This window comes from Scophthalmus maximus, chromosome 10 (assembly GCF_022379125.1).
Source record: "Scophthalmus maximus strain ysfricsl-2021 chromosome 10, ASM2237912v1, whole genome shotgun sequence".
NCBI classification, from domain to species: Eukaryota; Metazoa; Chordata; class Actinopteri; order Pleuronectiformes; family Scophthalmidae; genus Scophthalmus; species Scophthalmus maximus.
In genome coordinates, this window is record NC_061524.1 from 9,888,502 (window position 1) to 9,908,971 (window position 20,470).

Sequence of the window (20,470 nt, forward strand, 5' to 3'; positions counted from 1 at the left end):
TCAGAAATGTTAGGACACAGCTTTTTCTTTCTTTCTATAAATTCAATATCTTGAGGTTTTCAATTCTTGTTGGACACAACAAGCAACTTGAAGACAACACTGTTGGTTTTTGAGCACTATCTATGTTTTCGGACATTTAATTAATTAATGAAATTCATTAATGAATAATGAAAACAAAAATCCTTTCGGGTTAAAGGTTTGACAAGCTGCAAACTGCCCTCTGGGTCAGGATGAGGGCTGAGACCTGGATCCAACGTTGCTCTGTTTAAGTCTTCTGCAGAGTTGAGCAGGAAATGTAAACACATGAGCGTATTGCAATGTGTGTGCTTGTGAAATGGGTACAAGTCTGTATTTTACCTAACATTTTGAATAGAAAAAAAAAAACAAGCTGAACAAAAAACAGCTGCAGGGCAGAGAAAAAAAAAAGTGAGAGAGTGGTAGAATGAACAGAAAGGAGGAGGAGAAAGAAACTCCATTATCAGTGACCTGCGTTCTATCACATGACTCCAAACAAATGCAAACTGCCGAGATAGCTCTGTAAACAAGCAGGCGCCTGCAACAGGCCTGCTGCACTGTCTCAACACACGCTAATATTTATCGCTTTTGTACCATTAAACTTGAGGGCACAGACTCCAAAGGGTCAAAAGGCTCTGGGTGAACTACACTGTCAACAAAAAGAAAATAAAGAACAATTGTCATACGGAAATCAGTGTAAGCAAGACAAAGGAAACAGCATCATTAAATGTTGTTGCTAGACAGGCACTCTGACCGCAACCGATCTGTCAGTGTGCCTATATAGAAAATATGCAGCTTGTTTATACATACAGGATAGACTGCCATGAAAAAATGCAAACCAGAAGAATGCACTGATAGTCAGGATGTCCCCTCAAGGTGGGGGTCCTCATCTCCAACCAGCTCTTCCCTACAATTAATTGAAGGGGTAGAGGTCATCACGTACTACAGAATTCATACAGTCATGCCAATACCAACATACGGGCTTTAAGGAGAGAGAAAAAAAGCAATTCAGAGTGAAGCAAACGACACAAACACACTTTAAGTGCTTCTGCTAACAGATGGATGGTGGTGGAATGTATCTGCAATGGACACACACGTTGATCGGATGCTCTCCATGTCCCAACAACCTACAACCTTCAGCAACTGTCAGCGCAGTCAGCTTGACACTCTCACACTCTGCCTCACCTCTATACACTCCTTCAACACTGCAGTGGGACACACTTCTATATGCAGAACACACACACCTGCACAGGGGTAGAAACACGGTGAGACACAAGTACTTCCTGCACCGTGACATTGTACCTCAACTCAACCTGGATGTGCAGAGGGAGGGTGGAATCGGGGAAACGGAGTGTGAATGGAGTAGCTCTCCTTTAAAGAGATAGAAGAATGAAAACAAGCACGGACAGACCTTTGGATAAGTTATACCAAGAGGAAAAGCTGTTTTCTGTATCTTGAATCAGAAAAGATTTGTATAAGAAAGAAAGCGGATTCCTGATCACTGCAGGCCTGTGGTTGTGTCTACAGTGCAAAATGATATATCCAGTCCTTTTCTGTAAAGTAAGAAAGAGAAAGAGATGTCTATCTAACCAAAATGAGAGCCAGAGTCTGCTCATGGCACAGGCACAAATCCTCATCCTGAAAAGAAAAAAAGATACAGAGAGGGGTTGAATTGTATGAAAGGACACTGCTATTAGCGGTCTGGACAGAGCAGAGAGAGAAGAAAAAAAGGAGGGACAAAATGAAAAACTTGATTTTCCACTACCAATCTGTCAGCTTCTGTTTTTTTATTGGAGTCACCGCTAACCACTGACTTTCTTTATCTTCCCTCTCATTTCTTCCCCAGGTTGGCTTGAAGGCTCTGTAATTCACAGCTGCCCCTGCAGCTTCCTTGGCTCGCCTTCAGCACTGAGCGTTCTGCTTTTGCCGCAGCTTGCTCACAACATCCATCTCTTTATCTAACAGATACTTACAGCGTACCAACAGAGAATGCAGTTTTTATTTTCCTGAAACTTAGATCCTTTAAGGATAAGACTGATGTGCAAATTGCAATGAATCTAATAGCTGAGAGTGAAATGGCCTGTTCCAACAAATCTATGCCGCTGAGGGGCGTAAACAGGCCACGGGAAATGATAGTGGGACTGCATGTATAATATTAGGTGTTTTGTGTGAGTATACGTGCAGTTTTTTTTACGTTTTCACTCAACTCCATTGAGGGCTACCCAGCCACTCAATAGATAACCACGATGAGGCTTTCCAGACGAAGATTTGGTCCTCTTCTCTTCGGTAGCTCTATTCCTCCCTTTCTAAATGCCCAAAGCCTCCCACACAAACCAATCCGTCAGCATCCTTCCCTCCTTTCCTCGCTCGCAAGTCCAGACGGATACGGAGGTGAGGCTGATGACTGACAACCTTTGAAAGGCTTGTTTAGAGAGACAGCAGGCGAGATGGAGGACGAACAACCGAGCGGAGAAAGAAAGGAAACGTGTACAAACTTCAGCGGGTTGCTTTGGCAGCCATCAGAGGTGTGAGAAATGAGATGGCGATAGGAGGGAGACGGGGAGGGAGGAGAGAAAATTAGGTGCAGATGAGTAGAGGGATGGTATTTAAAGTAAATGGGACAGAGACTGAGGAGAGCTGATGGAAGTGATAGGAGCAAACGGAGTGCCAGGACTGCACTGAGAGAGATGTTGGAAGCCGGAGAAGAAGAGGGAGGGCTTGGGAAGAGACAGATTGGGGGGGGGGGGGTTAAGACAAAAGAAAAAAACAGATGAGGAGAAAGAGCTGCATTCAATAGTGGCCTCATAAAGAGGGAGAAACTTAACAAAATGGAAACCGTACATTGACAAGTGAGAGAACGCTCTGAGTCATAGAAACCAAGTGTTTTGCTACGCGTTCGCTAATAACAACGTGCAGAGGTCACTGTTTATAGGAAAGCAATCTTCTTCAGTGCAGATTTCCCAACGAACTGAAGTTTTACAACAAAGGGGGGAAAATTACTCAACCTCATTTCAATAACAAGCTGCCCGAGTGTAAACAATTACACAACCTCCATCATCAGAAATAAATAAACACATATCTCCACACGGCTCGACACATGGTTACACAACAATTTGGAGATCTAGTATCACTCAAGAGCCCCTTTGTCACACAGCATCATTCGCTCTTTTCAGGCCACACGCACGTAATTCAGATAGCAGTGGTCCTGCTGTATTTCCAACGCATCAGCACATAACTGTCACCTTCCTCCTCTCCTTCAGTGTGCCCCCCCCTCAAGTTCTGTCTTGTTTTCTCACACCTCCTCAAGGTAGAAAGGGATGTCCCCGGGCCCATACCTATGATTTATATGAAAAGCAATTAATCAGACACATAAATGGAGTGTTTCGCTGCAGCCAAGGAATCCTCGTGAAAACCTACACCACACTTTTCCCCTTCCTCCTTGCCTGACTAGAAAGCAGGTATGTGAGTTTGTTCTCTGTCGAGTGAAGACAATTGTGATGTCAACGTGTCCCTACATTCAGACATATAGTAGTAGAAATTAATCAACATACTGAGAAAATAGAACATTTAAGAGAATCATTTTCAATTCATCAAGCTAACTGGAGGCCATATTTTATACCCTTTGTTCTCCTCTGTGCTTTCTGTTCTTTATTACTTTTAAGACATTGTAATCCATCATTTTTCCCAATATTATAAAACGCATCATGCTCTTCTGGAGACCTAAGGTAATATCACTTATTCCATTAGAGGGAGACTTTTGGATGAGCTCACTTGTTGTTTTGCCGTCACAGCAGTGTCACGGTCCAAAGTGTTCCTCTTTCAGGATTGGTGCAAGACATACCAGGAGAAAGGAGGTGGACTCGTCGCAGTATGAAGGTTTCCCTGCCTCCATCTGCATTACTTTACACCGACATCTGCTGCTGATTTCCTGCTCATATCTCCAGTTGAGTTTTCACCCACAGTACCCCTAGCTGATGTGTCCCTGCACAAAGTCTAAATGCAGTCTACACAAATCTATCCTTGTTAACCCTATCAGTGCAGCTCAAATCTCTTCAGGAAAGAGCATTAAGTTATACAGTAATCTGCTGGTCAACATTGCACCTACTTCAGTGTGAGACAGAGTGGCTCCAAGCCCGTGATGTAAGGCTGCTCGAAGGATAGATGAGGTCGCTCGTGTTAGACCCCGTTTGGCTCTGGCAAATATACAGTATATTATCAAAAAATAACGTGCGATACAAAAAGGAACCAGTTTTATCATATGGCAGGCCAAGCATGAACACAATAATGAATAGGATATTTTGTCAGGATTAGCCAGTGTATTGGTCAAGCGCTCTCAGATAGAATTGGACATTTGACCTAAACAGACAAATCGCAGTATGTTATTCAGCTGGTTGTCACCCAGGACGTGTCTGGACTCGGCACAAAGAGGCCTAGTGTGACCCAGAGGCAGGCAGACCTTACCTAGACTGGTCTGGGCCAGCAGCACTCTGACCCAGGGTCACATTCAGCCAATCTTCAGCCAAAAACTAACAAACACAAACCTTGATCCCTACATCCGTACTCACTCTTAAACATATAGCTCTCACAATACACCCCCTCTATCGTCGTAAGACTGTTGAAACACACACATTCTCCCCAGACAAGGGGGCATGGCTGGGGGGCCGGTGGCTGCTGACGGACACATGTAAACAGCGCATTCACACAAACAAATGCAGCAAGACAAATAACTCTGAGAAGGGAGCAGGCTGGACAGAGGTACAGCACCAATGAAAGACATGTCCAAACAAGCTGTATCTCAAAATAGTGGCCCACACAGATGCACTTTCACCACCGTCTGTGACAATATGTAAATATATATGTGTATGTATGTGTGTGTGTGTGTGTGTGTGTGTGTGTGTGTGTGTGTGTGTGTGTGTGTGTGTGTGTGTGTGTGTGTGTGTGTGTCCTGAACATGTCTGGTGTCTGCGTTTGGGGAGATTTACGCTAACTGCTGCTGTTTAAACACTCGGGGCCCGCCAAGGCCTTTTCAACCTACTCAACACATTACCACAGTGCGCCCTTCAAATAAAGCTTCCAGGCTGGTACGTCTCCCCCTTGGGCCCCTGTACAACCCCTACAATCCCCCCCTCCAACCATCCCACTCTATCCTAGCACTCCCCTCGCCTGGCTATACGTCACGGCTCCACGGATGACAGGTTAATGAGGAGAAAATATTTTTACAGGATCACATTTCGAAGGAGCCCTGAGAACCAATGGCAGATCTTTTATGGGCATCAGCTCACAGACTGGGTACTTTTATCTCTTTATCTCCTCTGGCTTTATGGGCTGGCGAGCTGTTACGCCAGTCTGACACAGACCACAGCTTACGGACATGTAGTGAGAGCAGCAGCCCCTAATCTAGGTCTTAAAACCCCACCTCAAACTTCTAACTGTAAGACCAAAGCAGAGGCCCACACTCTGAATAAATGTCTGACTGCATTTATGAGACCAGCTCAATCTGTCCAGCAGTGCTTATCGAAGATCTGAATGCATTCCCTTGTCAAAAAGAAGCCAGGCATTTCAGACAAAGTGGTGCAGCTGCAGCAGATTTGAAAATAAATAGTGGCGAAGGTAATGGCAAGGCAAACACCTCAAGCTGGCAGCTAGAGGGCTCTGGATCAGCTCAGCGTGACACCATCTCTAAACTTGCATTTTCACCCCAGTGACCTTCACACCTCCCCCTTGCTCCTCCCTGCCACCCGCCATAGCCTAGCTCCATCCTTCCACCAGCAGTGAGACTGAATCATCTGACCTGACCTCTTGAACTCTGCTCCCTCCGATCCTCACCCTGTCGGCACTCCTGCTAGGGGGTGCCATGCAGTGGCGGCCCCAGGGCCGTGCTGTGGCCTGCAAATGATTTGTTAAAAACACAACCGTTGCAGGACGTAAGGAAAACAAAAAGAGATGATGAAGCATAAAAGAGAGGAAAAATTATCAAAAACTTTAAACAAATGTTTCTGCTGAGAGGGGCACTGTTGGTGGTCTCCCATCGAGCTAAATCAAACAACGCTGTCTCTGTGAGAAAGACTCCAATTTAAGACGGGGGTAGGGGAGAGAACTGGAAGGAAGCTAAATGGTGAATGCTTTAGCTTATAAATTTCACAGAGAGGGTGAAAATGGGCCTGCTTAGGTTTGATCTTAGTTTGATGGGCACATTGTTGGAAGGTAGTAATGTTACTAGCATAGCAGAAAAATACCACCGAAAAACCAACTGAATATTGCTTCATCTATGGAAAAGTACAGGAGAAAAAGAACAAGAAGGCTAAAGAAACAATGTATGACGGTAAACGCATGGGAAAGGCCATTAGCTTCAACATGGAACAGTGCAATCACCTCAGTAACTTTACACCACCTCTGTTTGAGCAATAGTGACTCAGTGCATCTAAGCGTGCAGATATGAAAATTGGAACAACAGGTTCAGGGTCACTTCTACCTGCCAGCACTTTAGAATAAATGAACATGCCATGTTTTATCTCTGAATGAAATCAGTTGGACATATTCACACTGATTCCTTCTCTCCCGCTATCCATCTTTCATTCCAACCAGCATGGTGGCTGGTTTCTTGAACAGTTGCTGAGAGAAGAGTGGAACCTAAAAGAGAACGAGCGATGGCTGCCCTGTGCCTGAACATGTAGGACCTGTGAAGCGTTAACCCACTCTGTAAACCTGTCCAACACAACCCATCGGAATCTGTCAGAGGGTTATTATGTCAAGAAATTACCAATATTTGTAAGAACGTGATACCCTCGTGAACAACTCCTACATTTCCAAAAAACAAAGCTGTGTACTAGCATGGTACGCAGGAAAAACACTTTCCAACCTCTTCGGAACACACCTTCATCTAAATGCCTCAAACTCACTCACTGTCACTCTTAATCTGCCCAGATGTACAACGAGTGAGACACAGAATGTGAGGTCACACACGTACACGTAAACATACTGTCTGCATGGGCTGACGAGCCATGTCCTGATGGCTGTGGCTAAGGGCCTCCTTAGCATGTCATAGCCTGCCACTGCGTACCTGGAGACGAGACAGAAAGTTTGAGGGAGAGGTTCATTTCATTAACATAAGCTGTTGGTTATTGATGGCACTGCAATGATATAGAAAGAAGAGCGCTGCTGTGTCAGCTGTTGAGAATGAATTGGACTGAGCTGAAATTAAAAAGGAAGAAAGAAAACAAAGGCTATGAGAAACCTTTACAATCTAACCTGTACAATATTACTTTGGGAATCTGTCAGTCTGCAGGTGTGTATCTGTGAAACCTGAGAAAATGAGGTCCAATGTGCATGCCTGAGCTGGGAGGCACTTTGTCCTGTCTAATAGATGTCATAATGACTTAGCTCACGCAGCAGGCGACAGAAAAGCCTAGAGGCACACACTGATTGAGGCAAACGGTAGCATGGCAGCAACTGGCTGAAACAAACGTCAAGTTCTTCAGTACCCTCACAAACAATTCCCACAAAGTGAGCTTCCGACACCTGGATACATTCATTCAGGTCCGCTGAATTCAAAAGCTTTGGCCATGTGGAAAAATGCTGGCTGCAGCTAGAGAACTGACCGGCTCTGTGTCACTGTTTGTTGTTTGTTGGCCAGGAGGAGTGGGGTTGACAGGGAACGGAGGTGCAGCTGCTGCGAAAAGGGCTTTTAAAAGTCGGTGAAGTACCACCGGGAAACAAATAATCCTTTTCATCTTGCCTCCTTTTCTCCTTTTGCACACGCTTTGTCACTTCTTTTTTTTTTTTCTTCTCTCCATCTGCCCTCTTCCTCCTCTGTTCACTCATTTTGCTCACTCCTTCATTCTTCCTCTGGGTGGAAAATTTAATGGTTTCCTGGGCTCAGAGCGAGACATTCTTTCACTCCGAACAATAATAACAAGAGTAAGAGCCTCTTCATGTGACTCTCTCACTCCCTCACCAAGTGCGTAAAACTCGGTATCTGTCTGTCTGTGTATTCTCTAAGTGTGTGTGTGTGTGTGTGCGTGCAAGTGTTTCATGGACCAGGTACTGCAGACTGGCAAAGCCAAGTGGGCGTCCGGCTCATCTGTTATCATCAAAGTCTGCTCATTCAGTACTTAAGTAAAAGTAACTGACACAGACAAGTGCTCATGTACGTACTCATCTCTACAAAGAAATGGAAAAACCACTATAACTGGGCATGGATCTATTACTCTTTGTTCTGTCCAGAATAAAGAATTGGAAATGTATTAAATGAAAGCTAATGTTTCTCTTGTCTCGTCAAGTCTTACAAACTGCTGAAGCTGGATGGAGGAGTTATTGGAGGACAAGAGAATAAAATACAGTGAGAGAAATGTGTGAGTTCACCTGCAGGTTAAGGGATTTACTTGTTTATGGTTCGGGATAAACATCATGATGCAAGAGCTGAAGTCAATCTCAGCTGCTATATGAAATTATTAAAGAATAAAAACTATGGCTGCATTCAGATATAGGGCTATAGCAAGATGTTTGGATGGCACTTTCCCTCCTGTCACCGGGCAGATGTACAGTGCCTGGGGTTTGACCACAATCTAACCAAACAAGCTACAAATATGGTGAGTGGCATTTCCTGCAAACATGAAGCTGGAGAACTTGGTTCTCTAGTCCAAAAAATCTCAGTTACTCTATGTCAGATCATGAGCGGTTAATTCAGATGACTTTTAGCTGCACGAGAGGCAATGTGAAAAAAAAAGAGAATGGCAGGAGGGCCAAGACCTTTGGTCTCATTTAGCCTCCAACAGCTTCACCTTCTGCTCTCTGCAGCTCGACATCAGAGGGCCAGAGGAGCAGGGACAGTAGCCAGGGGCAGGATGTCACGTCTGACCCTGAGCCCACTGGCCAAACCAACAAGGCTCTGTGGGACGCTCCGTCCCAGCTTTGAGAACAAAGGAGAGGGTCTGACACTGGCCAGGCAGTCCCCTGTTCCTGGCTGGACTCCAAGTCTTCTAGGAGCCTTTAAGGCTGCTCTACAGGACCAAGTCCAGGCTTTGGCACCGCAAAGAAGTTTTCAACCCATTGCACATGGAGCAGTTCCCCTGGGCATGCAGAGATGTGACCTGGCAGAAAGGACTTTCTTCCCAAACACAGAATAGAAGAAAACACAATCAGTCCACTCTCAGACTGGTGCGTTAAACAGTCCAATCCTTCACACAAAAGAACAGCTCAGGTGGATGAGACTTAAAGTGTTACATTACAACTAGTTTTTAAAACCCTCCAGTATGAATCACCATAAAACGCCTTTCACAAAGCTAGTGGTATCAGTTACATAAACAATGCAGTTCTATTTCTCCTCTGGGAAATGAGAGAACTGTATGAACAATTGTGTGGAATTCTACAGAGAGGAACCTGGGTTTAGATGTTTTTTAGTATTAGTATAGTGTTTTAGTTGTGTTAAGTAAGGCTTTGAAGTTTCAACTAAACTTTAGGCCGTGTCGACAGTCTTGAGTTGACAGTCTTACATCAAACGCGTCTGTTTTTAGACTTTTCTCTAAAACGCTACATTTCGAATTAAATGATGAAACACAAAAAAAATTTTCCTTCAAGTCAAATTTTGGGTGAAGCCCACATTAGTGTGGCCATGGTCTTGGCAAGTGATGGGTACAGAGAATTCCCAAAGAAGTGGCAAATGGACAGGAGGGGGTAGGTGGAAAAAATGGTGAGAGGGAGTAGTGTTGAAGGAGTTTGAGTGGTGTCCAGCAGGGTTCAAGTGCTAGTGTTTTGGTCTTAAAAGATGCAAGCAGCAGGACTGAGATCCAGATCCAGGAAACCCCCAACACAATAAAAGCAGAGTTTAGAGGCTCCCCAATCTTAGAGACTTGAACAATCCCACAGTATGCCTGTGCATTAATGAACTACTCAGGCTCATATGCAAATTGGACAATGGAGTGAGACACTGTGCATGCGCTGAGAGTGTGTTTGAGCGTGGGTGTGTTTCTGTGGGAGTTTGAGAGCCCAAAGGTGGGAACTGGGCAACCTTCTCACCCTTGTTCTGTGTTCCTCCCAAAGGGTAAAATAGGAAGAAGTTGGGAGGTGGTGAACAAGACGCTGCAATGGCAAACGCACAAAAACAGATATGGGGGGTTGCGGAATAAATGCCAGTCCAGAGGGAGGGGTTAGGTGCTGTGGTAACAGCGTTCTCAGACAAACACGGTAATCAAGATTCAACACACAGAGCAAACAAACTCACATGCATTCCATACACTGGCTCCCAAACGGGAAAAAATGGGCAAAGCACTATGCAGACCCCAAAACAAGATGTAAATGGATAGAAAGTGGCACTTTGCCATAATCCCCAACAAGACATCACTCTCCCATGAGCACAAAACAAGCTCTGGGAAACATCTGAATGAAATGACAGAGAAATAGAGGAATTAGTAAATGAATGAGAGAAAGAAGGGATGAATGGTAAGTCTTGGCCAAACAAATGGACTTGCTTTCTTTCTCCGTCCTCCTGAAGCTATGGATCTTTACGTGTTGTTGGGTGTGAATGTGAGCATGTTTGTGAGTGGTGGCTTCCACATTTATATCAACTGCATTTGTGTATAAAATAAATAAATATTTGTGTATATGAGCCACACACTTCTTGCTACTGAGCTGCCGTTGCGAGCATGACCTCTCTGTCAACCTCTAATGTCTTCAGCAGCCCTGTCCTCTCTTCCTTGCCTGTACCTCCCCTCCATCCTTTTTTTCCCCTCTCCCACTCAATGTCAATTCCGAGATACCCTCCATCAAATTTACTTACATTTCTCCTTGTTTACTGCGTATGAATCAGCTGCTGGGTCTAATAACTTTTCCTTGTGCATTTGAGGATATAACGTTTCTTAAATATGTGTATATATTGGATTTTTATAAAGAAAATAACGTATATATCGCCTTTCAACGCACCCAAGGCCGCTTTACAGAGTTGGGAAAACAACAACAAGAATATATAAATGAATAAAATAAACCAAGGACAGAAATTAACAGTAGAAATGCTAGCTGCGGAAAGCAAAACAGCACATTGCGTGTTTTTACTGTATATTCTTAAACTAAATAAGCTATCCTTTACAACATCAAGTTATCACAAGTTACACTGGTACAAATTATTTTAATATATTTATATTTGTTTATATTAGTTAATTTCTTGTTCTCTTTTTAACTGTTGTCTGAAGAATGCTTATATTATCTCCAATAGAGACGAACACACATTTCTTGAAATTGACACAGCCACATCATCCTGATGAGGCCAGAGAGACGACAGACAACATTAACAGAACAGAACAGATCAGATCATCTCTCACCTACAGAAAGATCTCGTGGAAGAGACGCTCAGTGTGAAACATTAAAACTAGAAACAGACAAGAGCATAAAAAAATTGTCTCGTGCAAAATGAGCTTGCTTGCACATTGAAATGTTGGTCATATGTCATTGTGACATTTTTGGGGGGAGCTGGAGACGTTTCAGTGAAATATTATAAACAAACCATTGAAAAATAACTCTGTTAGTGATGCACATCAATATAAAGACAACAGATGTAAAAGTTTAACTCACACTCGGACCAGCTAGTGTTGTAACAGTCCTCTCACTTGTACCAAAAGCTTAGGTATCAAAATATACTGATACCATTTTTCTCCTTCTCTTTGAAACGAATAAAAATCAACAACAACAACTACAATTTGATCAAAGAATTAAACATGTAGGTAGAGTCAATTTAATCTTTTTAGAATGTGAATGTTGAGGCAACATCGAGATAATCTGAGCTGTGGATATGCTGTTTGAAAACCATGAAAAATGTGTTGTAGACTAAGCATACCTTATACCGCATCTTGGGACAGGAGTGAATGTAAAAGCCCAGGTAGTAGTAGCACAGCTTGGGGGACTGTTTCTGCAGCTGCCGGGTGAAAGCGATCTCCCTGTGGTGGGAAACACATGAACACCTTTTCAGAGAGGTACTGCAGAGTAAGGCACCTGCTTCATTCTTTCAGTAACAGCACACATACTTGTCAATTCATGTTTATTTCTTATAATGACGGCTCACTCCAACAACTCTTTGTTTTTCCAGGCAATGCTGGATGTAGATGCACTGCTGTGAGCCGTGGTTTCAACTTCAGAAGGTGAATAATCATGTTTGCATTTAGGATCATTTTTACGTCAATTAAATGAACAGTATAACTTTAACTCTTTTTAAAATGATAATAAAGTTCATGACTGGTAGAGGTGGGTTTCATCAATGAACACAACAAGCCTGACAAAACAAATGGGAATTTAGAATATATTAACTAATATTACAATATTATAAGTGTAAGTGTAAACGAGGGCATTAGGAAACAAAATGGGCACTTGCGGCTCTGACTACAGCAGTGCCCAAGCTGAGGAAGTAAACACCCACACTCAAAAAACAGCTTTTCTTGGTCTCATTTCATTACACAAAAACAACTGCCTTCTCTATGGGCATTGAGCCCTTGGACAGAAAAGAGGGAGGTGAAAAAGAGAGGGAGAGAGCGTGTAAAATAAAGATTTAGAACTTGGAAGATTTATAGGGCTTCTTCAAATACAGTATATGTCGTGCTTGCTTTATGTTTCCCCAATAGTTTCTTCCTTAATTGCATCCCTAACCCTTCCCCCCCCCCCTTTCCCTCCAACATGTCCTTTGCTATTCCATAACTAAATTCCAGCTCCTCTTTCTTCTGCCTCTTTGTCTCACTCTTCCTTCCACCCCTCTGTGTTGCACCCGCTTAAATGAAGGGGGAGAATTCCCTTTCTTACAATACTTGAGAGAGAGAGAGAGAGAGAGAGAGAGAGAGAGAGAGAGAGAGAGAGAGAGAGAGAGAGAGAGAGAGAGAGAGAGAGAGAGAGAGCGAGAGAGAGAGGCCTTAAAATAAAATGGATCCACTGAAAAATAAGATGTGGGACAAAGCAGGCCAAGCCAGGGAGGGGGGGGGAGAGAGCAGGAGGAGAATATAAAAGAGGAGGGTCAAGAAAGAGAAAGGGATAGAGAAGAGAGGCAGCTAGAGCGAGGTGCTAGAAGGTCACCCTCTTGCTGCCAGGTTCCTGGGTTCCCATCCACTCTCCACAAAAGGGCCCGGCAGGCCTGAATTGGGGGAGGGGGGTCAAGAGAGGTGAGGGGCCCATTCACAAAAAGCCCTGCCACCCCCCCTCACTTGAGGCCTTCACACCCCCACCTTCACCCCCATGGCAGCAGCTTGAGTCCACCATTATCCCCTCTTCAGCCATCTGACAGTCCAGCACAAGCCAATTATCAAGCCCTCTGCTCCTGCACAGCTTCGTTCATACTGATGTGCATACACATACACACCCAGCCACAAAGAGCCCACAATAGTGCACAACACAAGGTGCTTACTGCGGCCCTCGCATGCATGTGGAAACAACTCATTACCAAACAGTCCAGGTATAGTGTTGATTAGCCTCATATAAAATACTACTAGCGATGGGAAGCACGCAGAAGCTTATTTAACTGAGGAAATTTGGTGGAAATCACACAGCATATGTATTTACTCGATTCAAAACAAAACTATCCATGTCCCATGTCAGTTTGCAGGATTAAGTTGGGGTCAATCCAGACTTTTTTGATGGAAAAGTTAGAGCAATGCAGACACTGATCCGATCAGAGCCCATTTCTATTCCCTTGTTTGTTTGCTCCAGCAAAGCAGCTGTCAAAAATGCTCCATCAGGATCCCTTCAAAAGTTGTACTGTACAAAGTTATGAGCAAGTTAAAAGCAAATGCACTGAATGAAAACAGCAGCCTGCATTTATAATCAGCGATGTGAGAGCATGCAGCAGCAAACAGTACAGAACCTCTTTGTGTTTAAAAGAAATGTTGCTTTACATCTGCTCTTGTTTGCAGGTGCAAGACACCTGCAGACAATAATGTCCCATTATGCGACACAATATAAAATATGATAAGAAATCACTAACGGAAAGATGTAACTTGTAAGCAGGTTACACTTATTGTAAAAGCAGATACTTCCCACTTCCCAAGATGTATTTAGTTTTACTCATTTTATTTTGTATTAATTAATGCTTACTGTGCATGTACATGAAAAAAATACATTGGACTGGATGCCACATCAACAAATACTAAATGTTTAAGGACTTGGATCATGATCACAAAATAATCAGGAGATTCCCCTAAGAAAGTGATCCAGGTTGGACAACAGCTGTGTTTCCTACACTGCGCCTCAGGCACCTCATTATGTGCCTCCTTTCTTCTCCTCCTCCTCCTCCTCCTCTCCTCGGGGCCCGTGGCAGGAGCAGCTACACTCATGCAAGACATTTCTCAACATCCCCCTCTCCTGTTTCTACCGTTGAATCACACACACACACACACACACACACACACACACACACACACACACACACACACACACACACACACACACACACACACACACACACACACACACACACACACACACACACACACACACACACACACACACACACACACACAGAGAAGACCAAAGTGCACACTGCTCTGTACTTCTCTGAACATACATATTTAACCCCGACTGTAACATAATCCAAACTCTTGTCTTTTTTTTCTCCCGATGACAACTGGGAAAAAATGTTAAAAACAAATCAAGGTTCCCAGTGAAGTATTTGTGTAAATTCCTTACACTGGATACACGCGTGCATTCTGTACACTAAGTTGGACATGATACGAGTCGGCCAAGTCAAGCAGACACGGGAGTGTCCAGACCTGATCAAAGGCCCGGGGTAGGGTGTCTGTAAACATGCTCCCTCCTTTCTCCAAGGCCTCCTCTACACACCGAGCACTCTGTGTTACTCTTGGAGTCAGACTCTTAAAATAATAAGTGATGGGGAACTGTGTGCTTATGATGGCCAGGGTGTTCCCGCACAGCCTGTCTGTATTAACTGCCGGGCTAACTTAGTGCATGACGCACATGTATGAATGCTAATACCTGTGCTCGCGAGTTTGAAGCAGAGATCACTCAGTCTCGCACATCTGTGCAGAAACTGTTTTAAAAGCCTCTCACATTATTGGGTTACTTTTTTTTTATTTCACAGGAAACACCAGATATGTGTGTCTGAAATGTATGTCTGTGTTCTCTTATTTCATCTTGGCAGAGAGAACTGTCGTCAGCTGAACCACAAACAGACCACTGCCTCAAACAATCATGTGCGAAGAAGGAGGTATGTTTTCCAACCTACAGTATTATGGCACTTATAGTATACAGTTCCAAGGAAAGATAAAAATTTGGGAGGGGCTGAAAAGATCAAGAGGCGAGGAGAGAGCAGGTTATGGGGAGGGCAAGTGTGAGGGAATGAGAAGGGAGGAGGAGGAAAAGAAAGAACAAAGATATAAGAAAATTAAGGGAGCGATCAACAATGAGAAGTACAGCAGTTCCCCTCCTGAAAGGAGCTACAAGTTGCATCTGACAAACGATGACCCCATTCCTTTTAAGAGCGTGTATAATTTCTGTGAATAATTCAGATATTGCAAAGGATTTACTGCCCCATACATCACAATCTGGGTCACATTTGACATGAAACCTGCTACAAAAACTGGAAGGGGATGAATCAGAGCAAACCGCAGCAACCGCAGCTCTATTTGATAGAAAGCAACAAAAAATATGTTCCTAGGTTCATGAAATATGAGCACTGTCCTTAATATGTCAGAGGGGGCAATTTCCCTTTTCATTCATCATATAATTCATAATATGAACAGTGTTTTGAAACAGAAAAAGGACGATGTGGCTTGTCTAAGTCCTATGAACCAACCTGAGAGCAGAGTAGGAGCCCAGAGACAGTGAGGCAAAGTCTGGGTGGTAGTACAGATAGACAGAGGACACACAGGTGGGCAGGATATCGATCACCCCCACAGCCACGATGCGTCCATCCAGCAAGTATTGCTGATGGAAGGAGCCGTAGCCCACCTCAGGCCCATCGGGAGAGTATTCTGCCTGGGGAGGGTTAAAGAGAGAGAAACAGCAAGAGAGGGTGGTCACTGGTCAAAACAATAGTTCTCTTGTGTGCAATATATCAAAATCATAGTGGAATGAGAATGTGTTTTCACTTTCTTGCACAGATCTACTTTCTTTGCCTTATATACACACACCTGTACAATAGTGTACTATAACCCAGGTTTTACCGGCCCGGCCTCACGCTTAATGTGTGGGGGTGTACAGTAGCCTCACGTTCAGCCTGCTAATGGCTCCCAAATGTGGAGAGAGAGCAGGAGCAGGGTGGAGTTGGGGGTCGGGGGAATTGGCCACAGAAACACTCCAGGGGAAAACTTTTTAATAAAAGACCCCGCATGAGCAAAATCCATTTCACTAGGCGGTGGTATAGTATGGCCTAAGCTTTCGCTTACATGTGTCTGTCTGCTCTCCCCATGTGGCATGAAAGAATGTGGGTGTAGGTGCGCTCCCGCATGCTTAAGTCTACCCCCCATTAATAAAACAGTTAAGTGTTTGACACACATTGAGTTTCTCATATGGATCCGCATGCTGAGTTTTTCAATCAAGTGGCTTGGCTGCTTTTATCACAGAAGGTTAAGACGGGAGGCTTGGGGTTAGGGTTAAAAGTCATATTAAGCTAGGGTATTGGTGTGTGTGTGGGTATTGGTGTTTGTGTGTGTGTGTATTGGTGTTTGTGTGTGTGTGTGTGTGTGTGTGTGTGTGTGTGTGTGTGTGTGTGTGTGTGTGTGTGTGTGTGTGTGTGTGTGTGTGTGTGTGTGTGTGTGTGTGTGTCAGGATCGTTCTCCAACATTCATCTGGAGCCGGTTAAAAAATACAGATCCTGCTAGTTACATAGAACTAGTTGCTTACCCAGTACGTAGACTGGGCCCACACCCTGGCCAAACTAGTGCTGACCAAATAGAAGCAAGGTCCATACACATACGCAAAAACACTCTCCAGCTCTCCCTGCAACTCTGTGAACATCACCAGTAGGGTGAACAGTTGCCTCATTCCTCCTTAGCACCATGTAAGTTTTTCTTAAGTAGAGCTTTTAATAAAAATAAAACTATATCCTTCGAGCTCAGGCCCTTGGAAAACCAGGTGTTATTACCTGTCACATAATGTAAACTGGTGTCCTTTTTTCTTTTCTTTTTTAAATGAGTGTGGGTAATTGGGTTGGAAGGAATGATTACTCTGTCGAAACCAGGGGAGGGGGACGTCCGGCCTCTAGGCCATATGCAGCCCGCGAGACAGTTTGATCCGTCCCACGAGGCAATTCATAAATACAAAAAAAACAACTAAGAAATACAAAATATCATGATAGCAATTACTTTTTTTCTGCAATAAAAGTGTAGACCTTCAGGGTGGTCCCATCCGGCTGTTTGCCTGTCAGTTCACAGTCTGGGTGAACGCAATATATACGGAGCCGTTACGAGTCATCTCTGACAAGCATAATGGCGACCATCAGGAAGAGAAAGGTAAGTTGCGCTTTCGGAGTGAATTTGACAGAAACATTTTTTTGTTTATGTAGAAGACAAGCCAGTGTGCCTAGTTTGCAGAGATGCACTCACAGCGTAAAAATATTCCAATATATAGCTAAAAAAATATATGCTCAACTGGATGAGCCGCAAGGACAAATGTGCTCTGATAAAATTCTTCGGTGGAGTTCGAGCAGCTTTCACAGGACTACATTCGGACAGGGACAATGTTATCCAGGGAGATTTCTCTCTGGTATGTGATGAAAAAACAGACATTACAAATACCGTTTATTTTTTTAATATTTTTTAATTTTTTTTGGGGGGGGGGGGGGGGGTGTGTCACTGCCAGGTTTGATATGAGGGAGGAATTTCTGTCTTTGCAAGCTCTGCATGCTGAGTCGAGTACAACTGGAAAGGGGTAACACTGTGTATGTTCCTACTGTGCAAGTACAGAAGCCTGCTATGACATCTGAATATACTGGTGAGTTTGCAAACCTCCTTCTGGCAGTTAGCGAGAGGTTTCAGGGCATGAAAAGTAAACAAGGAACTGAACATATTTTGAAAGTCGTTTAATGTGGAACTAGATGATGACGGCTTGAGTTCTTTCAACTGTATTTGCGTCATGAGGATTTTCCAACTCTGATGTGACGTGCACTGAGGTTCGCATCTCTGTTTGGGACAGCCTACTGCTGTCGGCATTTACTTTCAAAACTGACTATTTTGTTGACAACTGACTGACCAAACCCTGGAAAACAAGCTGCCAGTGGCATCACCATCAATACCATCTGACATAAGACACCTTGCCAAAGAGAGGCAGTTCCAGCTATCGCATTAGAGAAGTTAGTGTGATGTACATGTTGCATAATTTAGTATGACCCTCAAAGGATTTTATAAAAATAGAAATGGCCCTTGATGTTGAAAATGTTTGCCACCCCTGGTCTAAACCTTTTCCACATACAGTGATCAGCCACTATATTAAAACTGGTATTTTTGACTTGCTCCATCCATGAAGCAATTGAAAATAACTGAAACTACAAAAGAAGTTTTGAATCTGTTTTACAAAATTAGTGATAGTTCACAATTAACTCTTTCAATACAGGCCAGAAATACCAATCTATTTTAATGTATGTATGAGATAGAGATGATGTGGGTTTACTACACATTACCTGTGAATGACTTTGCTGGCAGGCTAATGGTAGAAGGGAAGAATTAAAAAGAAAAGACATTCAAAACGAACAGTTATTTTGGGTTTGAAGGACGACAGGCACCACATCTGGAGCAAGCACACACTGTGTGTGTGTGTGTGTGTGTGTGTGTGTGTGTGTGTGTGTGTGTGTGTGTGTGTGTCTGTGTGTCTGTGTGTGTGTGTGTATAGTAGGGGAAACTGTCAGTCTGTGTAAGCAGGCAGCCTGTTATTTCTTGGCACCAGTTCCCCCCAGAAACACTGGAGGCTTTGTCAGAGGCCCCTTGGCGTCATTTAGAAGTTGTAAGTAAAAGGAAAGTGTGTGAGGTGACCAGCTTGTGTAAGAGAGGGAGATTCTTACCCCCACCTCAAGTGCACATGCTTGAGTACAATTATATGAACGTGAATGCCAGACCAATAGAAGTATCCGCTGATTGAATGAGTTTGTATGATTGTTGTCTGGGGTTTTTTTTTTGTAAGTTCATACAATGTTCAAGGTTGATCTTGTCTGACTGACCCGTGCGTCACCTCAGACGACAGCCTAATGGTTGTGTCCTTGCCACTGTGACAACAATCTAAACATTCTCTGGAGCACATCAAACTACCCCTGATCTTCCCCTGCAGCCCCAAATCGCTCGCATATGGCCTAAATGCAGGGCCATGTGAGCAGAGTGCTTAACGTGACAAAGTGGGGAGCTGATGTACGGCATATTTGTTTCAGCCTGCTAAGAAAGACATTTGGGTAAACTTTTACTTTAATCAGAGACACTAATTTTGTTAAATTGTAGTAATGTATATATATTTATTTTCAGAATCTCTTTAGCTTCATAGCAACAATACAAAAACAAAAAGCTCAGAGCTACGGTATTAAATAAAATTGAGATAATGTTGCATTAGATCATTATAAATAATCTATACAAACAAAAACTGATACATCTAGTTTTAATATTAAATGCAGTTACACGTTGCTGTTGTAATTAGGGAAATCACACACACAACTAATTATTTCCATTTTTTTTTTATTGATTGTAGTTTGCTGTATTTGTCTGCTGCTGTAGCAATGGGGCTGTTAAGATTCTGGCACTGACCAACAAATAACACATTGTAAACATTTGCCTTATTTCACTCACAAATGTGAATTCACACACAACCACAGATTATAAAGAGTAAGACTTGGAAGCAGGCTGCAGGTGTAGCACAGCTCGCATCATCAGCACCTGCTATTGTCACTATCTTCCCATGATTTAATGGAGAAAGTGAAATCAATTTTAGTATTAAACTCTTTTACATAGGTCTCCTGTTGTTTCATTCCAGAAGCATGTCAGCTGGTGTATTCGCTGCTGAGGTGAATCTCTGCTACTAAACAAAATGAAAACCCTCTTCCTCTCAGGGGTTGTGGAGGAGAAAGAGAGGCACAGAGAGGACATAAACGCAGAAGGACAGACAAAGAGTGGTCCAAGACCTGGGTCCATAAAAACATTTGGTGAACACCCCCTGTTAATGAGCCTTTGCCCCTAGGTTTGACACATTAGAAGGTTGTTAAGAGAAATAAATAGAAACGGAATGAGTGCATAAACCCAGCACATAAAAGCCGGAGTTTCTTGACCCCACCAAGGTCAAGTGCAGAGAGAGGCACCTGCATGACTGCTGCTCATCGTGTTTGCAGGCACTGTTGGGCCACTGTTTATCAAACAGTACAAATGTGATTTGACTAGTCTGTGTCTTTGTGTGCATGCATCAAAATAAATAAATAAATAAGAAAAACAGCTGATTTTAATTATCTCAGAGTTTCAGCGTGAATCCTCTGCAATTTTGGTAAAATGAAGCACGGCAACAAACA

The 20,470-nt window shown here is 43.4% G+C and overlaps 1 protein-coding gene across 6 annotated transcripts in view; it reads right to left on the reverse strand.

Annotated features, from left to right (window-relative positions):
* The window catches only part of LOC118284047 (arginyl-tRNA--protein transferase 1), a 47,093-nt gene that overhangs the window by 6,845 nt on the left and 19,778 nt on the right, over positions 1-20,470 (reverse strand). For all 6 annotated transcript variants that reach the window (XM_035606641.2, XM_035606640.2, XM_035606636.2 and 3 more), the window contains 2 exons: positions 15,791-15,972; positions 11,840-11,939 (listed from right to left, as the gene is read on the reverse strand). In XM_035606641.2, the coding sequence (XP_035462534.1) occupies positions 11,840-11,939; positions 15,791-15,972 (282 nt within the window). The remainder of the gene's footprint in view (positions 1-11,839; positions 11,940-15,790; positions 15,973-20,470) is intronic.